The sequence below is a fragment of the Grampus griseus genome (genome assembly GCF_964374135.1).
Source record: "Grampus griseus genome assembly, chromosome: 20".
In the NCBI taxonomy this organism is placed as follows: Eukaryota; Metazoa; Chordata; class Mammalia; order Artiodactyla; family Delphinidae; genus Grampus; species Grampus griseus.
In genome coordinates, this window is record NC_139014.1 from 44,053,804 (window position 1) to 44,073,106 (window position 19,303).

At 41.9% G+C, this 19,303-nt stretch overlaps 1 protein-coding gene across 1 annotated transcript; it reads left to right on the forward strand.

Moving 5' to 3' along the window:
- Positions 1-76: 76 nt before the first annotated feature.
- SCO1 (synthesis of cytochrome C oxidase 1) lies at positions 77-15,249 on the forward strand. The gene is made up of 6 exons (XM_082679100.1): positions 77-364; positions 1,432-1,522; positions 4,541-4,738; positions 5,481-5,573; positions 9,291-9,406; positions 14,370-15,249. The coding sequence occupies exons 1-6, from the start codon at positions 80-82 to the stop codon at positions 14,502-14,504; spliced, it is 918 nt and encodes a 305-aa protein (XP_082535226.1). The 5' UTR covers positions 77-79; the 3' UTR covers positions 14,505-15,249.
- Positions 15,250-19,303: the final 4,054 nt, after the last annotated feature.

The window sequence follows — 19,303 nt, forward strand, 5'->3', positions numbered from 1 at the left end:
TCTCCCTCACTTTCGGAGGAAGCGGAAACGGTGCCGGAAGTCGAGGGGCGGGGCAAAGGAGGCGCGGTCTCTCGAGCTCATGGCGGGCTTGTTGCGTGCGCCCGGCCGGATAATGCGGCTTCCGAGTAGCAAACTTTGGTTTCTCTTGCCTCGCGGCCTCGGGGTTTGGGGCCCCGGGGAGGGGACCGCGAAGGTCATGCTGGGGCGGCTCCGCGCGCCGCCAGAGGAGGCGTGGCGGGCCTCGGGGCTCGTTGGCAGCTGCCTGCGCTGCCGGCTCCTCAGCACGGCGAGGCAGCCCCCGCCCGGGTCGTCAGGACCGGAGCCGAAGGGCGGCGGAGACCCCACGCGCCCCTCGCAGCCCCGGGTGAGTGCACACCTGGAGCCCTGCCTTTGCTCGCCAGTCAACCCTGCGCGCCCTTCCTACCCCACTGGGTCATAACCTCAGAAACCACTCGGCCTCAAGTTGTCCTCCACTCCGCCGGTTGACCTCCCTGGGTCACAGAATCGCATCCCGCATTTTCCTCCGGTTTGCACGGACCCTCAGCGGTAAAGAGAACCTCAGAACCGACACCCTCTCCACGTGGTTAGATACCCGGGCTTGGATTTTAGTTAGCTTTTGCGCCAAGAAAATAAGTTTCAGGTGTTCTAACCGTGGGGGCTGGGTCTCAACCTTAAGTTTCCCAAGATTGAAGCGCGTCAGAGCATTTTTATTATTTATCACTTGGCTCTCCCTTCGGAGGTCTGGTGTGTATATGCTGAAATTGAGCACATGTGGGTCATAGTGGCGTGCTGGATATGCCTTTTTTCTTTGGTTTCTCCCGGGTTCTAGTTCTGACCCCAAAAGAACTTAAGAGCCATTAGGCTCTAGTGATAGGCAAGAGAAGTGGTCTTCGGAGCTGGGGGAAGGTTAATGAGTTATTTTATCTTGGGACTTGGAAAAAGTACAAAGAAATAATGATGCAGTTTGCAAGACGTTCCACTTTTAGCTGTCTTCTACTTCGGCTTTGTTACTTTTGGAAGCCAGAGTTAGGTTAACCTCCTAAATTTATTTGGTTTATTTCTATGTATTCTCAGTATCAGCACAAGCAGGTGATTAACTGGTTTTTAAATCAGCAGGTGGGATCTGGGTCACACGTGGTAACAATCATGGTGCTTGAGCCTTGGGTCTTTTTTTCCACATGAAAAGAAATCGACTTAGGGAACCTTCCCTTGGAAAAAAGTGCCTTTGTAATTGTGTTAGGAGCCCAGATGCAACTGCATCCCCAGAAACTTTCAGTATTTTCTCATCCCAAAATAACGTGAAACATGCTGTCCGTTTAACAAGATCGAGGCCTGTGTGTAGGTATCTTCAAAAATACTGTAATAAGTTTAGTGTGATTAATTGTTTTCATCTTTTTAGTATTTTTATTTTTGAAATCTCTGCCCCAGTAGCCTGTTTCCTGGAAGTCCTTAGCCATCACATTTGCTATTGGAGGAGTTTTACTGGCTGGGATGAAGTACTTCAAGAAAGAAAAGACAGAGAGTAAGTAGATATCATCTGGTCAGCGCTGAATAAAATCCTTCCTGGCTGTGGACTGTCATCTTTTTGTCATTGTTGTTTTTAAGCTTTTTATCTAGAAATAATTTTAGGTTTACAGAAGAGTTGTAAAAATGACAGTTTCCATGTATCTTTCCCTTTCTTCCTCTAATGTTAATATCTTGTATAACTATGGCTAATTTATCAAAAGTGAGAAATTAAAGTTCATACAGTACTGTTCCCTAACCTACAAACTTTATTTGGATTTCACCTGTTTTTCCACTGTCTTTTGTGTTCAGGGCACCACTGTCTAACCACGTGAAAAGACTTATTGTGGACAGATCTGGATGTAGATAGTAAGAAGTCTAGAGGGTGCAAAGATGACTAAGGTGCAGTCCAGCCACTGAGGCGCCCATGACAGTGAAACAGACACAGAAGTGAAGGATTCACTAGATGAGGTTCTGCCAGGCCAGAGGGAATTTCACCGCAAGGAATGGCTCTGGACTAACACTCAGAGTGTTTAGAAACTGTTTACAAGAACTTTATATTTTAGTGAATATTTCAGGACTTTTAAGATTTGTTTTAGAAGTTTCCAGTAAACCTTTAAAGTATCACTTACTCTGTTTTGATTCTTTAGAGAGTCTCTTTTGATGACATTATATAAAGGATAATGTTTACAGCTGGGAGTGAAAATTCATAGGCTTTAGAACTTTAGGAATATAAGATCCATATTGATATACAGGTATATTTCTTTTGTGTAGCAAGCAGTGTTTTATTGATATGATTTTCATATTTTAATAAACAGTTAAGTTCCTTCAATTTCAAAATGAAACAGACCTGACAAACTAGGAAAGTAATGGTAGAGACGATTGTAGAAAAAACCAAGCTTCTTATGACTTTAGTTTGGAATTTCACCTTTAGTTAATAATTTTGTTTTATAAAAACTTGTATTATGAAACAGTATTAAAAGTGTGCCTTGGGGCTTCCCTGGTGGCTCAGTGGTTGAGAATCTGCCTGCTAATGCAGGGGACATGGGTTCGAGCCCTGGTCTGGGAAGATCTAACATGTCGCGGCACAACTAGGCCCGTGAGCCACAACTACTGAGCCTGCGCATCTGGAGCCTGTGCTCCGCAACAAGAGAGGCCACCATAGTGAGAGGCCCGCGCACCACGATGAAGAGTGGCGCCCGCTTGCTACAACTAGAGAAAGCCCTTGCGCAGAAACGAAGACCCAGCACAGCCAAATAATTAATTAATTAATTAATAAACTCCTACCCCCAACATCTTCTTTGAAAAAAAAAAGTGTGCCTAAGTTGTTTGAGAGTATTTGCTGACATGATGCTTCACCATCTCCCAATACTTTGTGTATTTTCTACAAACAAGGACATTCTCCAACATAACCACAATGCAGCCATCAAAATCAGAAAATTAACATCAATATGTTAACACCGTTCAATCTTCAGACCTCATTCAAGCTGTGCAACTGATGCCCTCCTTTATTTTACTTATTTTTAATTTTTTTGGCTGTGCCTTGTGGCATGCAGGATCTTAGTTCCCCAACCAGGGATTGAACCCATGCCCCCCACCGTACAAGCACAGAGTCTTAACCACTGGACTGCCAGGGAAGTCCCAACTGATGCCCTCCTTTTATAGCAGAAAGATCCAGTTCAGAGCCACACCTCATACCTAGTTTTTTCTTTGGTCTCCTTCAGTTTGTAACAGTTTTTCAACCTTTACCGGACTCTCATGACCTTGACAGCTTGGAAGATTACAGGCCAGTTATTTTGTAGACTGTCCCTTCGTTTGGGTTTGTCTGATGTTTTCTCATGGTTAGATTCAGGACGCTGTGTTCTCATTGCATTTAGTCAGGTGTCATATGATTTCAGTTTGTCCCATTACTGATTTAAGTTCAGTTTGATCACTTGTTTAAGGTGGTGTCTGTCAGGCTTCTCTACTGGAAATGTAATTAATGTGTATTTTGTGATGTACATTTACACATGTAAATATTATGTATTTATACATGTAAATATTCTGTTCCCCATCAAACTCTCAATTCATTTATTTATATCAGTGTGATTCATGATTTCCTAGCAAGCCAGTGAGTTGTAATCCATCATTCTCTTTGGTTTGACGCTCACATCGTCCCATATTGGTCAGTGGGAGCCCCTTCGACACAGGCTTCTGTTTCCTTTTGACATGCCTCCTATGTGCTTTGGGTTCTTCCTTAATTCTGACATAGAAGGATGTTCTAGGTTTGTGTACTTTCTCTGCCCCAGTCCTGGTATCAGCCGTTTCTCTAAAAAGCCTCATTTCCTTTTAGTGGAGGATATTAGAAGTCAGGATATGAGCTCATTGCTATTGGGGTGTATCCACCCCTGGGTCCTTTCAGTGGACAGAGCTAGGAGAGAGATGTGCTTATTTACATCTATACTTATTTCTGTATCTATATATATTGAAACTATAAGTTTGTATTGTACCTCCCATTTCTTTCCAATACTTCAGCGTTCATTCTAGTTTTCTCTCCTTCCATCGATCTAACTCCTTTTTCATCCATAGCTCTTTAATGTATTTACTTATTTGGTCAAGCCCCTGTGTGTAACTGAGCTCCCATCGCTGCTGTCCTCTCCTCACACAGCTGCCCTTCTCAGCACATTCAGGCTCAGACACCCACTGCCAGGCCACCCACCTCGCCCACTTGGGCTCAGACATTCTGCTCTGCCCTGCCCTCACCCCCATCGTGGCCACACCTGATGGCTAAGGACTGAATTGTTCTGGAGGAGGAAGAAAATAGTTTTACCACTTTCTTTTCTTGTAGTCCTTACTATATACAATAGCGTTTGATTTTATTTTATTGTTTTATGCTTATTTAAAAGATTTTTTAAGCTTCTTGAAAACTGAGGCTATTTCTTCCATATTTTGTGCCCTCAGTCAGTAGTATAGAATGAACCATAGATCAGGCATTTGAGTACCTGTGGTTAGATTGACTTTTTTTTTCCCCTTCGGTGTGTGTTCGTGTGTGTTTAAGAGCTGGAGAAGGAACGGCAGCGAAGCATCGGAAAGCCTTTACTTGGGGGCCCATTTTCCCTCACAACTCATACTGGCGAGCCCAAAACTGATAAGGACTACCTCGGTCAATGGGTATTGATTTATTTTGGTTTCACTCATTGCCCTGATATCTGTCCAGAAGAACTAGAAAAAATGATTCAAGTTGTGGATGAAATAGGTAAGAAAGCCATCTCTTGCTATAAAAAAGTATGTGTTTACTTGATGTCCCTAATGTTACTATGCTTTTCACATTCTTATATTACTGTTAGGTGGAGGGTTGTAATTATTCAGTTTGTGAGAACATAAATCTCAGTGTTAGGCTTGTTAGTGGCTGTGATTCCCATGACCTTATTCTTTACCAAAGGAAGCTTGTTTTGATGCTAAATGTTAGGTTGCTTAAAAATGTTGGTGTGGTCTGGGTCTCCCTTAACTCTGCTTTGTGTCCCTTTCTTTTTGTAGCCTTTCATCACTGACACTGCCATTGCTTTTTCCCTGGTGACTGATGGTTAGACTAGGAAATCTGTGGTATGGTCTGTGATGTATATCCTTCTTAAAATGAATTGTTCCAGGATATTCAGTCCTTATCAATAGTTTCTTTGCCCTTGAGAAATGGTGGGTGGGGCGGGGGAATCCTACAAACATTGCATTGGATTAGGAGACAGGATATCTACGTGATGTGATTCTGAGTAACAGCATGTGTGCAGGGGTGCAGATATTTGATAGGCTATCTATCTGATTGCACCACAGATATATATATATCTGCCTTTCCTGGAGGCTGTCCCATCCCCTTCCCCATCCGTGTTAGATGTCCCTCTGTGTTGCCTTAACACCTTGCTGTAGCACTCCCTACACGCTGCTGTAATTGCTGTTTTTCTTTTCCCTTAAAATGTGAATACTGATTAATGAGAACTTTCTTTCAGATAGTATTCCAACTCTGCCAGATTTAACTCCACTTTTCATCACTATTGACCCGGAGAGGGACACAAAAGAAGCCATCGCAAATTATGTAAAAGGTGTGTTTATTCACAATGGTTTACATGTGTTTAGCTCTTACAGTTTTTGAAAGATCAGCTTATTTGGACCTTGGAATGCTTTGTAAGATACGGGGGATATATGGTACTGTCACCAGTTTTATAGGTGGATGAAAAGAGTCTCAGAATTGTGACTGAGGCCGGTAAGTAAATAAATAAGGAAGAGGCCTCTCAGTTCCTGGTGCAGGGCTCTTTATTTTGTCACAGAGGAAAGATTGAACTTCATATATCAACAAAGTAAAGAGACCCTTGAATTGAGGGGACACATTGCTTCTGATTACCTTACTCTTCCCTTTGTAAAATTAGGACAGACAGACATTCTGGGAATATGTTCATTGGGAGATTAAAGAAAAATTATGAAATATAAGCACATTTTGAATTCATAGTGTATATTTTATAAATCTAAAATATTAATGATAAACACATAACCATTTTAAGGAAGAATTTCAATTCAGACATCTCAACATGCACTTAAAAACTATTAGAAGGTACTTTTTTTTAAGGAATTTTGCCTTTTTTCTTTTTTTTTCAAATTTTATTTATTTGTTTATTTATTTATTTATTTATGGCTGTGTTGGCTCCCGTTTCTGTGCGAGGGCTTTCTCTAGTTGTGGCAAGCGGGGGCCACTCTTCATCGCGGTGCGCGGGCCTCACTATCGTGGCCTCTCTTGTTGCGGAGCACAGGCTCCAGACGCGCAGTCTCAGTAATTGTGGCTCACGGGCCTAGTTGCTCCGCGGCATGTGGGATCCTCCCAGACCAGGGCTCGAACCCATGTCCCCTGCATTAGCAGGCAGATTCTCAACCACTGTGCCACCAGGAAAGCCCTAAAAGGTACTTTTAAAGACTATAAATTATGCTAGAATTAAGGGTGAATGTTTAGGTTCTTGTGAGCTTGGGTAATTTCTCTGAATTCAAGTTTCTTAAGCTGAAAAAAGTGATGAGAATAAAAATCTGATCAGACAGGTTTTGTTGTTGTACTAGTGTGTGGAACATGCGTGCTTAAAAATCAGGAATTTCCATTTTAATTATGGTGGAATTGATTTAAGCTACTGGTCAGAAGGACTAATGAATAGTTTTCTATTTATTTTTATTGTATGATACCTTCTAATGCATATCCACTAAAACTTTGAGTTATTTTAAAATGTGTCTTATGTAAGACCTGTATATTTTATTATTTAACTCATGTATTGAGAAATAGTTGCCATATAAAAAGAGTACATACTTAAGGTGCACAGTGTGTTACCTTTTGACACATGTGTGCACCTGGGAAACCATCACCACAGTCAGAGTGAACATATCCATCACCCCCAGCAGCTTCCATGTCCCTTGCTAATTCCTCCTTCATGTCCCTCCTCTGCACCCACCTCGTGTCTCCAGGCAACCACTGATCTGCTTTCCATCAATATAGATTAGTTTGCATTTTTAGAAGTTTATGTAAATGGAATTATACAGTATATGCTCTTTCTTTTTAATGACTTCCTTCAGTGTTATTCTGTTGAGATTCATCCATGTTGTAGCGTGTGTCAACAGTTCATTTTTATTGCTGAGTAGTATCCCATTGATGGACATTCCAGTCTTTGGCTATTACAGATAAAGCTGCTGAGCACTCATGTACATGTACGTCTTTGTGTGGACACACGCTTTCATTTCTCTTGAGTAAATACCTGCGAGTGGAGTGGCTGGGTCATATGATAGGTGAATGTTTAACTTTTTAAGAAACTGCCACTTTTTTCGGAAGTGGCGGTACGTTTTTACACTTGCGCTGGCAGTGTGAGAGCTCCAGCTCCTCCACATCCTCGCACACTTAGTAGGGCCAGTCTTTTTAATTTTAGCCACTTCAGTAGGTGCTTAGTGGTATCTCATTGTGGTTTTATTAATGCGTTTCCCTTAATAACTTTTAACATTAAGCATCTTTTCATGCCATTATTTGCCATCTGTATGTCTTCTTTGGTAAAGCGTCTCCACATCTTTTACTCATTTTTATGGGGCTGTTTATTTTTACTTATTTATTTATCATTTATAGTCCTGATACAAGTCTTTTATCAGGTGTATGATTTGCAAATATTTCCTCCTGGTCTATGGCTTGTCATGTCAGCCATGGCTTTTGAAGAGCAGTTTCCATTTTGATGAAGTTCAGTTTATTAGCTTGTTCTTTTATAGATAATTTTTTTGGTTTCATATATGAGAGATCTTTGCCTAACCCAAGGTTACAAGGGTTTGTTTTCTCGTTGAAGTTGTAGAGTTTTTATTATATATAAGCAGAATTTATGTCCACAGTTTACAGGTATGTCAGAAACTTGAGCAATAGCATCGTTATTTTCTAAAGCAGGTATAACTCATTGGGTGATAAATGATCTCCAATTTAAATGTGTGTTGGCAATTGTTTATTATCACATATTAACCAAACCTTAGATAATCCCCAAATGAGTAGACATTTGAGTTGCCGTACTTAATGGAAATACCAAAACCTTACAGTAATATTCTTCATCAGCAGGTACATACAGTGATTGATGATATGATCATTTCTAGTTGCATTTGGGGGGGATTTTTAAATATTTAAGTTGGTATTCAGAAAATTAACTGCAATTTCAACAATTTTTTGAAAAGGTTTGGATGTGCAACTAATTCAGGCTTCACTCACCTTCTCTTCATTTAGTCAGAGCGTAGGGAAGAAGAACAAGCCACCTTGCTTTTTCAGCACCTGAGCAGTTTTCCAATTTAGAATGAGTTAGTCCAAAGAATAAAAATAGGCTACCTCTACCTTTGGAAGAAGGTACTGCTGCTAAATGTTGGACTCGGCTCAGTAGTCTGATGAATCCAGGTCTTTTAAGTGACTTCCCCAGCTTACTTACATGAATTCCAAAAACTTAATAGCAAGTGCATGCTGTGAGGTTTTATGTTAGAAAATGAGATACGGGTATTTTGATTGGTATGAACTAATTGTCAGGCAAACTGTTTTCTCATATGATACAATGGAAAACTGTCGCGCTTGATTCATAATAGCATCTTCAAACTTCAGCATATCTCAGAACTACACCTAAATATTTAAGAACCACTAAATTAACAAAAATTGTGATTTAAATAATTAGAATATATTCCCTCCAGCTCTTTACTAGTCATGAAAGGATTTGACTTATATATTACCAAAAACCAACTTTTGGTTTCATTGCTCTTCTCTATTAATAGCCTGTTTTAAGTTTCATTGATTTCTGCTCTAACTCTCTTCTTCTGCATACTCTGGATTTAATTTGCTCTTTTTCTAGATCCTAAGGTGGAAACTTATATTATTGATTTTAGATCTTCTTTTCTACTATATGGATTCAATAAGTTGTGTTTCCATTTTTATTTTATTCAAGATATTTTTAAAATTTCTCTTGAGATTTCTTCTTTGGCTCATGTGTTATTTAGAAGTGTGTTTAATTTCCATGCGTTTGGGGATTTTCCAGATATCTTTCTGCCATTGATTTCTAGTTTAATTCCAGTGTGATCTATCTTGGTGAATGTAACATATATTACAGAGGAGAATTTTCATTTGTTCTATGCGAATTTGTTTTTCCTTGAAACATGAAGAAATGTTTAGGGACTCACAGGAAGAAAGTGGCAGTAGGGCTGCTGTATAACGGATACTGTTTTTTGAAGTGTAGGGATGGTTGTTTCGCTTGCTTCTTTTTCACTGTCTTTCTCATTTTTTTATTTAGAATTTTCTCCCAAACTGATTGGCTTAACTGGCACAAAAGAAGAGATCGATCAAGTGGCCAGAGCATTCAGAGTGTATTACAGCCCTGGCCCCAAGGATGAAGACGAGGACTACATAGTAAGCAAATGCACAGCTTTCAACACCTGGACAGGCTCCCAGGTCCCAGACATTCACATAGCTTTCCGTGATGACTGGCTTTAAAAATGAAATTAAAACGAAAGATAATCTGAGATCATAGCAAATTCCTTAATAATTAGGGATGTTTGAAAGGATAGAAGAAGTATATATATTTTTTGAAGGATGATTGTTTAATTTATATTCATTGTTCTTAGAGTTTAATTGCCTGCTTTTCTAGTGGCACATAAAATTATAGAGCAATATAAAATCAGGGATATCTTAGATTCAATATAATATAATATAATCGTTTGGGGCAAAGCTCATTTTAGTTGATAAACATCGTATTGGTTCTCTCTGCCCTCAATGAAGAGGTATAAGAAATATACTCCTTTTGAGAAGTAGTGTTAGGCCGTAGGGAACTGCGTTTTTGGGTTGAGTGAGTAAGAATTCTGAAAAGCAAGAGAAAAGAAAGCCATAGGCAACTAGACTTCCCATAAGATTTCTTTTCATACCAACTATGCGTTTGCATAATTTTCTGTTTAGTTGCATTTGCAGCTATTATGCTCTACATAATTAGGATTAATTAATTAATTTTTTTAATTAATTAAAAACTTAATGAAGTTTTTTTAATGATGAAGAACAAATTCTATCAGGTTGTTCTTCTATAGCTCTTACATTAAAGAGCCGTCTTCACGTTCATCAGCACTGCCCAGGAGTCCTGGGTCACCTTGTTCCTGTTCTAGTCAGTGGTTTCACAGTGAAGCATAAGCGCCACCCCTACGCACCCAGTTTCCTTCTCAGTGTGGACGTTTTTCCCTATCACATGAAGAGTTGACATTGTATTTTAGTATCATTTCAGGTTTTTTCCTCAGTTGTCATGCTCTAGTTTCTCTATAGTATTGGTTAGACAAAGTGATTAATCATAAGAACCTTTCCAGCCGCAGAGCTGGTTTTGTAGGAAGAAAGATGGTCAGGATCCTGAGTCGTTGCTCTTCCCGCAACGCCATGGCCAGCTCCCAAGAGTGACATGCAGAGGGGACATCCCACTGTGGTGCTTTGTCTCTATGGCCCACTGTGATTTCCTCACCACTTTTGAACCTGGAGCACATGTGCCCCTGTAGCTTTTTTTTTTTTAATGTTTTATTTATTTATTTATTTGGTTGTGCTGGGTCTTAGTTGCGGCAGGCGGGCTTCTTAGTTGTGGCATGCGAACTTTTAGTTGCGGCACGCATGTGGGATCTAGTTCCCTGACCAGGGATCGAACCCAGGCCCCATGCACTGGGAGCACAGAGTCCCAACCACTGCGCCCCCAGGGAAGTCCCAGCACTGTAGCCTTTGGCCTAAATTAAAAGCACGTTTCTGGTCCCTTTGCCTTAAGCCCACACATTTTCTAGTTGTGGTGCCTCATAGACTTAGGGAAACTTGGGTTCATGGGAGAAAAAGACAAGAAAAATTAGCATTTTCTTCTTACACCCTAAGTTTAAGGAAAGTAGAGGGACCCTACTGTGGTTTCCTCTTGTCACACCAGCAGCATGAGAAGAATGAGAGGAGAGCAGAAAGGAAGCTGTGGAGAAACAAGAGCTTTTCAGAATTCGTTACTCTTCCTATGAAAGAGTTGTATTGACTGGTTTTGAGGTTTAACTTATGATGATAGTGGGAGCAGTTGAGCTAGTCAGTCTGACTTCCAGTGCTGAATAGTTTTATTAAATTGTTTACATATGTACAGTTGTAAACTAGGTAACACCCTTTAGTCTTGTTGCTTATAGCTCATAATTCTAGAGTTAAAATTAATTTTACAAATTAGAGGAAACAACTTATAAACAAGTAAAACATGGGCTTCCCTGGTGGCGCAGTGGTTGAGAGCCCGCCTGCCGATGCAGGGGACACGGGTTCGTGCCCCGGTCCGGGAAGATCCCACATACCGCGGAGCGGCTGGTCCCGTGAGCCATGGCCGCTGAGCCTACGCGTCCGGAGCCTGTGCTCCGCAATGGGAGAGGCCGCAACAGTGAGAGGCCCGCGTACCGCCAAAAAAAAAGAAAAAAAAAAAAAAAAACAAGTAAAACATTCAGTTAACGTAGTAAGAGATACTTGGCTGAAACCGAAGCGCTGCTCACCACAGGAATGTGATTTGAGACACCCACCTCTATAGTCAGCCGCCCCTCGTGGTTTTTTATTTAAATTACTTTGAAACCTTTCATTGTGTAGCCTACGTGTGTATACGGCGAGGTGCCAGTGAACTCATAAACATAAATCACATAAGGTTTGGGCACTGAGATTTGCACTCTAAGGTAGCCATGCAGATAATCCAGAATATGGATATTAAGTTTTTTAGTCTTAAAAATCAAGATGTAAATATATACGTCTTACAGAGATTCTTGGATCCTCTAGAACCCATCCCAGACCCCATTTTGACAAGTAAATACTGGTCTACTGCCATAAGAATGTGACGTTTGATAAGAATCAGTGAGTTCACTGCTGTACATTTGCCAAATCAACCAGTAGGGGGAGACACTCTCCAGTTTCTTGGGTTTTTCATTAGTATGACTTCTGTCCTTTGAGGTTACAGATTTTAATCCGCAACATGGTATGGGAAACTTCTCTTAAGATTTAAGGACATGAAGGGAATGAGGGAGTACCTTAAAGGTTGAGATATAAAGGAATGAAGTTTTCTTAATCTCGATAGCAACAGAGGTGAGCTTCTGGCTTTGAATACGAGTGGCATCCTCTGACCTATAGTATATGTAACGCAGGTTACAAGCGTTTAGAATTCCACTGAAAGCTAAATGTGCACATCATTGCGTTATATGTATAGTATTACATTATTTTCTAAAAATTAGGAAATACTCTTGCAAAAGAATACAAATAGCTTTCACACCTAAGAAAAGATGTTCTGTTTTATTCACAATAAAAGAAATGTGAACTGTATAATGTGATGCCATTTTTCACCTGTTAGATCAGAAAGGCCAAAGATACTGTCAAAATCTAATTTAGGAAAAGAGAAAATGCTGCAGTGTTGGAGTGAAATTGGACGAGCTGGCACTTCCATGCATTGTTGATGGGAATTAAACTGATACGCCCTCATAAGAAGGCTGTTTGTCAGTATCATCAGCATTTAAAGTGGAATACTTTTTAGGTTAGAGACCTCATTTTTTGGAATTTGTCTTACAGAGATAACCTATAGCATTGTTTGTAAAAAAGACTGGAAACCAAGCAACCATTCTTTAAAAGGCTACTATATATGTACTGATACAGAACAACGTCCAGTATATTGCTAAGTGAGAAAACAAGTATAGTGTGTTGTTAATTCTGTCTAAAAAGAAATAGGTGGTTGTCGACACACTAATAGACGCAGAGGGTTTCTCTCGAAGAGTAACAGCAGGAACTGGTGGTAGTGGTGCCCTCTGAGGAGAACTGAGGGACTCTGGGAGTCTGGAGGGAGTGGAAGACTTCATTGTATACATTTACTGTGTATTCTTCCATTCTTATTTACATATGATTTGCTCTGCCCACAATCCAAGTGAACACTGAGACGTGACCACTGACAAGTTTGACAGTTTGAGTAGAACAATTTTTTTATTATGTATTAGAAAGTAATTTATGTGAAGAACACTCATAAAATAAGCCCAACACATGCTGAAATTCTGGTCTTTTAAGGGGGAGAGAGAATAGACAGAATAGGAAAGAGGAAGAAATGGGGAGAAAGAGAGGTGTAAGCTGTGGAGTAGGGCTTTAAGAGACACCTGGAGACCTAGTTCTGACTGTCAGACAATTGGAGAAACGCGGGTTCCCTGTCCTCCCGCAGTGAATTACTCCCAGCCTCCTCAAGATCACCAACTGTCTGAGCCCTCTGGGTCTACATTCTTTTCTTATGTAAATAAGCAAGTGGCTCTTTCCATGTACTCTCTATGAATGTGTGTGTATAAAAGCACGGTAATCTAACAGACACATCGTGTGTCTGGGTATATTTGGGGTGTCTCCAGCTTGGTATGTATGATCGCATTCCTGTCTTTCTTTTTGTTTTGCCAAACAGCAATCAAGCCTGGAATAAATTCCAAGGATTCTAAGTGCCATGTCTTCAACTCATTTAAAATTGGATTTGTGGAAGCATATAAGTAAAAAAAATTGATGGCTAGTCTAAACTTTAGGTGGAGCTAGGAACACTTTAAGAACTTTGCCATGAAAGTGGATAATGGATTTAAGGTAACTCCTTGGGGGTGTAGCACTTACGGCTCCTGAGGAACTTCTGGGTGATGTGCTTCAGGTAGGATTGTTCAGCGTAGTAGGATTGTTCTTAGGGGAGGACAACACTCGTTGTCATGTTTCCATTTGAATCACTAATATGAGGACTAAATACTGTATTAGAATTTATATATTATATATTTAGTGGTTACTTTTCTGTTTTTGTTTGTAATATAACATGGTAAGCAGAATTTAGCCTGTTGAATGATCACCAGTTCTTCCTAAAACATAAAAGAATATACCCTAGAACTTAATAAAGAAAGTATTTTTCACCAACACTTTTAATCCCGTGCGGTATCTCTTTATAATATGGTTAAGGGATCAGATGAAATATTTTAGTCATAAATGTAGGCTCTTCCCAAGCAGGCTTTGCTGTTCCCCAAGCATTGGCTGTTTAATGAAGGCTGGCAGTGGCCATTTCTTAGAAGTGCATTCTTTTCTCAGAAATTGTGTGGATGAGTGTGTTAAGGATTGAACCAAAAGAATTCCAAGTTCTAGCTGATGTGTCAGGCAATAGTCGGCAAATTTCTGGAAAGATTTTAGATAATTCGTTGCTGTGTATTTAGTATAATAGACTCAGGCCTGTTCCATAAATAATAGATGCTACAAAGGTTGCTTAACTAGTAATGTGAAGTCTCTTATCCTGTAGCATTTATTCAGTAAAATAAGCAGCTTATTTTGGTGAACTTTTTGTCATCCTCTCCTTCCCCCCTTTTCTCTGCAGGTGGATCATACAATCATAATGTACTTGATTGGACCAGATGGTGAGTTTCTAGATTATTTTGGCCAGAACAAGAAGAATGCAGAAATAGCTGGTTTGATTGCTGCGCACATGAGGGAACACAGGAAAAAGAGCTAGCCAAAGCAGCGCGGCCGTGCGCTCTTCTGCTAAAGAGGAAGGAAGCTTTGTCTCCCGTAGGGGCTGATACTTATATGTGTATACATGCAACCTACAGAATGGCCTTCGTACCAGGAGAACACCTAAATCTGGGGCAGGGCATGCTACTCTTGGGTTCAGCAAGGATGGATTCTTAACCAGAAGTCTCCCAAATGGTCGCCTTGAGACCAGAGGACCAAGTTGCCGTGAAGCCAGCGGAATGGACCTCAGGGAAGGACACAGCTGGAGAAGACGCAGCCGTGGGGTCTCCACGTGAGCAGAGCCCTCTGATCAGCATGGCTGTCCCTCCAGTGTCTTGGACTCTTGCTCTGGCAGGTTGTAGTGAATTTCCAGGAAGAGCGTAACTTCCATAGTGACCTTGCTTTCCTCTTTGAGTTCTTGGTGGCTGATAACAATCAAATTAGGCTCTCTACATTCACAGTTAACCTTTATGCTTGAAAGCATTAGTGTAGTCTTGCTTGTTAATGAAGACCACTGTCAGGTTTGCATTGTGTTCCCCTGTCAGCAGGTGCTGATTTTATTAATGTAGAGAAAAGCTGTTGTTTGGGGCAAACCATTAGATCAGATTCCCTAGGGACCTTTCATGTGATTTTTAGCTGAACGATGTGCCAGGCTTTCAGGGACCTGCCAAATGGGTGTAAGAGGATACAGACCATGAGTGTGTACAGAGTACCCTCCTGCCTGTACCGAATTGCACTTGTCTGAAATAAAGGTGTGCTTTTGCAGCTTGGACAACCGTGGCCTTTCTTGTGGGTGCAGAGATGGCAGCTTATAGCTCTCTGGGCTGAGACCCCCAGACTCGAGGGGGCAGGTAGGTGGGTGCTTGTTAGAGTGCAGGTTCCCAGGCCCAGGGCTGGGTTCACTGAGCTGAGGAAGGATGCAAAGACCTGCGTTCACACCTGCCACCCCAGGTGCCTCTGATGCGGTGGCTGGGGGACTGGGGCCTTGAGAGACTGTTTTGAGGGTGGAGGGGGGCAGGTTTGCTTCTGGGCGAGTTAGGTGCGTCATCTTCTGGTGTATCCATCCACAAAGTGCTAGGCAGACAGCCATTCAGGAAGATGCTGGCTTTTGTTTCTGAAACAAAAACTACTCAAAACTTCCCTGCTGTCTGGACTTGACCATTTATCACCATTCTCCACCTGAAACTGCTGCAAAGCCTCTGAAAGTCTCAACAGACCGTAACAGGTGTGGCGCCTCATCAGACATGGGCTTTCCTTGCACATCAGTTCTGTGCTCTGTGCACGTGGCATGGCGCTGTCTTTTGGTTTTTAAATTCTCAATGTTAAAACCTACTATAGATATTTATGTCAAGGCATGTGAAAAAGAAAAGTCATAAACTCTATAGTGGTTATGGGCCGAACTTTCCCCCAGATTCATGTGTTTGTTGAAGTCCTAACCCAATGGAGGCAGTCTCTAAAAGGGTGATGAAGTTAAAATGAGGCCTTTAGGGAAGGCCCTCATCCAACATGCCTGGTGTTCTTATGAGAAGATATTGGGACACAGGCACAGAGGAGACCATGTGAAGACACAGAGAGGCCTCCAGAAACAAGCCCTGCCGACCCATTGATCTGGGACTTCTAGCCGCCAGAACTGCTGAGACAATAAACATCTGTGGTTCAAGCCCCGGTGCTGTGGTACTTTGTGAAAGCGCCCTAGTGAACTCATACAGTGCCATTCTCCTTTTAGGTTCCCTTACTAAAAAAATACCAAGATTTAGTTTATATAAACTTCAACTCAGTAGTTGGTTTGGAATGACTTTCCCAGGAACCTTGTCAAGAACGTGAGGAACTTAATAAAAGACTACTCTCATGTAACAAAGATCTTAAGTATCTAAAATGCCAGACGTTTGAAAAGATGGTCTGTTTTAAGCCACAGAACATTTGTGTGGATCACTTGGCAGCAGCTTGTGCCGGAGAAAATTCAGTCTTCATTCTCAGCTGTTGCAGGTTAGAGCTTGTGTCATGATCCAGAAAAGGAACAGAAGCTTTTGAAGAAACTTTTATTTGCTCTTCATTCCAGTGTCAAGTTTAGAGGCTTAGAAGCAGGGAAAGGCACCTCAGAGATGACAATCCAAATCTCTCTACTCATGAGCGGACAATCCCAGAGATTAAGGTGCTGGCTTCACTCCTGAATCTAGATTAGAACTTGGGTCCCAATTTCTAGTCAGGTCCCTGCCTGTCCCAGTGCTGTGGGGCACTCATGGGGACCTTGTGAACCCAGACAAAACGGGGGCTCTGTGCACCCATGGGGCAGCCTTTCCATTGTGAATCTCGGGAAATTAAAATCAAGGCTGCCTCTCAGCAAAGTGCCACTTGCAGACCTTGACCTGGATGGGCTATGGTGTTTGTGCTGGACTGTTCAGCGGAATTAATATTCTAAGAAATGGCATTTATTCGAAAATTATAAGAATGCTGTCCATGCAGCAGGCCCGGAAGTACTTTCTGCATCTGGCTGTCCGTGAGGTAGCTAATACCTCAGGTGTAAGAGCCGAGACTCACTGAATACCGGTAGAAAGCCCGTGTGGGGTGGACAGCTAATGTGAACCCAGTAAATGATTTGAAATTGTGAATGCATCTGCATGAGAGACTGTAAAATATCTCATTGTTTTTAAATACAAGATTAAAAAATTAAAATTTTCAAATCAATAGTGCTCTGAAGAAGTGTTTTATTTTGCATATAGCACAATTTAAATTGTGTGTGTGAGAGCTACCCTTTCAAAGAGCAGTCACACACAAGCATTTTTCATCCATTTAGCTGATACATTTTACTCTTAGTTCTGAGTTACATTACTCTGTAAAGATACGGGTGGTTATTCCTATTTATTAATGAGGTACAATTAATAACCTCTAGCCACGTGTTCCTTCATACCCTCTTTAGAACTTAGGTATTTTCTGTTCATTTAAGAATGTACTTTAAAGTTTGTCTTTCCATGATTATAACATAAAAATTTGGAATATACAGAAAAGTTGAAGAAATTTTTAAACCACCATTGTTCCACCACCAGGAAACTATTTGGATGCATTTCCTTTGGATCTTCAACATTAATCTTTTCTTGTGGAAATCCACCGGTGTGTTCCTTTAAAAAATTAGACATGGCAGGTCAAGCTCAAGTCTCTGTAACCAGCACTGCCCCACCTTCCTCATAGGCAACTGCTGTTTAGTGTTGGGTGGGTATCATTCCAGAGTATTAAGGACCCACGCAGGCTGTGTTCTCAGGCTCCAGTTATGAACACTTGTTAAACTAGCTCAGTGCTGCTCAGTTTTTATGTAGCTGTTATTTTTGTTATATTTTGTGTAATTATATTATTGAACTTGAAGGTAGCCCGAAATAGCCCCCTCTTGCCAAGGTTAGGTAGTGGATTCACTAGAGGAAAAAAACAGCTTTCAGGGCAAACTTCAGTTGTCCCCTCACCATTGTTGATTGATGGCATCATTTCAGGTGTGTTGGTGGAGAGACTTCGTTCTCTGGGAATGGTGACGTGGAATTGGGGACCACACGGCCAGTAACCCTCAGAGCTGGCCGGACTCGGGCTCCTCCCCTGCAGGGGTGGCTGGTGTGCAGCGCCTGCACGCAGCCTGTCCATTCATCGTGCGTTGCTCTTCAGGAGTTCATTGCCCTGAAACCAGCCTGGTTTCCATCCTGACGATGCTAAGGTAACCTCTCGCAGCCTTACTTTTCTTACCTGTCACCTGGGGATATAATAGCACTGGTGTGGTAAGGTCGCTGTGAGGGTTAGAGAAGCCGTGTGGAACACCAGCACATGCTCAGGAGGTGATGCCTGGTGTTATTTTTGGTCCTGATGAGGGCAGTGATTTGAGGCATGCTTAACAGGTGGTGTCAGCAAGTGGGTTTGATGATAAGTGTTTTCTACCCTGCCTCCACCCCCCTGCTCCCCACACTGGAGTCTGCCTTGCAGTATCTTAATTCCTGGAACTCCCCCATCTCCTGTCCCCCACCCCCACCCCATACATACCTGAGCCTGGAGCTGTTTGGTCACATTACCTTAATGAACTCTTCACACCTGTTTTCTTAAATGGTATTCAAATATAGAAAAAAAAGTTTCTGGGAAAAACCATCAGGTTGAAACCAGAAGTTTTGGGGCGTTTGGTCCTGACAGGAACAGCAGGGCATGAGTACACGGTCAGAGCAGCTTCTTCCTCAGGAGTGGGGTGGGTGCAGGGGCCTGTTAGTCTTCAAGCAGCTCTGAGTCTTCCAAGGAGGAGGGCAGTCCTCCACGTTCTAGAATGTGATGCTCAGGACAGCGGGTTGTTGGAGGGCTGCTGGCTGCAGCGAGGCCTTCGGCCACAGGTGCAGCTGCTCTGTCAGATGGTGACTGTTCCTATCGAGGATTTCTGGCTTTAACAATGGAGTGTCACTCCCACTTTGACCTAAGGGGCCAGTTGCTGTGTCTGGCTGCTCACATTTTCCTGGGCCTAGTTTCTGCCAGTCTGGGCCAAGTTGGTTTAATTCTGTGCCATCTCTGCCTGTGCTCGGCTCACAGGGTGGTGCTTACTTGCCTTCGAGGGTCCAACAACAGGTCATGAGCGAGCTGTTCGTCTGTTCCTTCAGTATTTATCATGCATCTGCCACGTGCCAGGACTGTTCTCTGTGCTGGGAGACAGGAGGGAACCCTCCTAGCTGGGGGAGCTCGTCTTTAGTATGGCAGACAGACCATCAACAGATAAATGCATAAAGTGGGGTCAGATAATCGTATAGTGGGGAAGAAAAATAAAAGAAGGTAAGGGCTTGGAGAGTAACG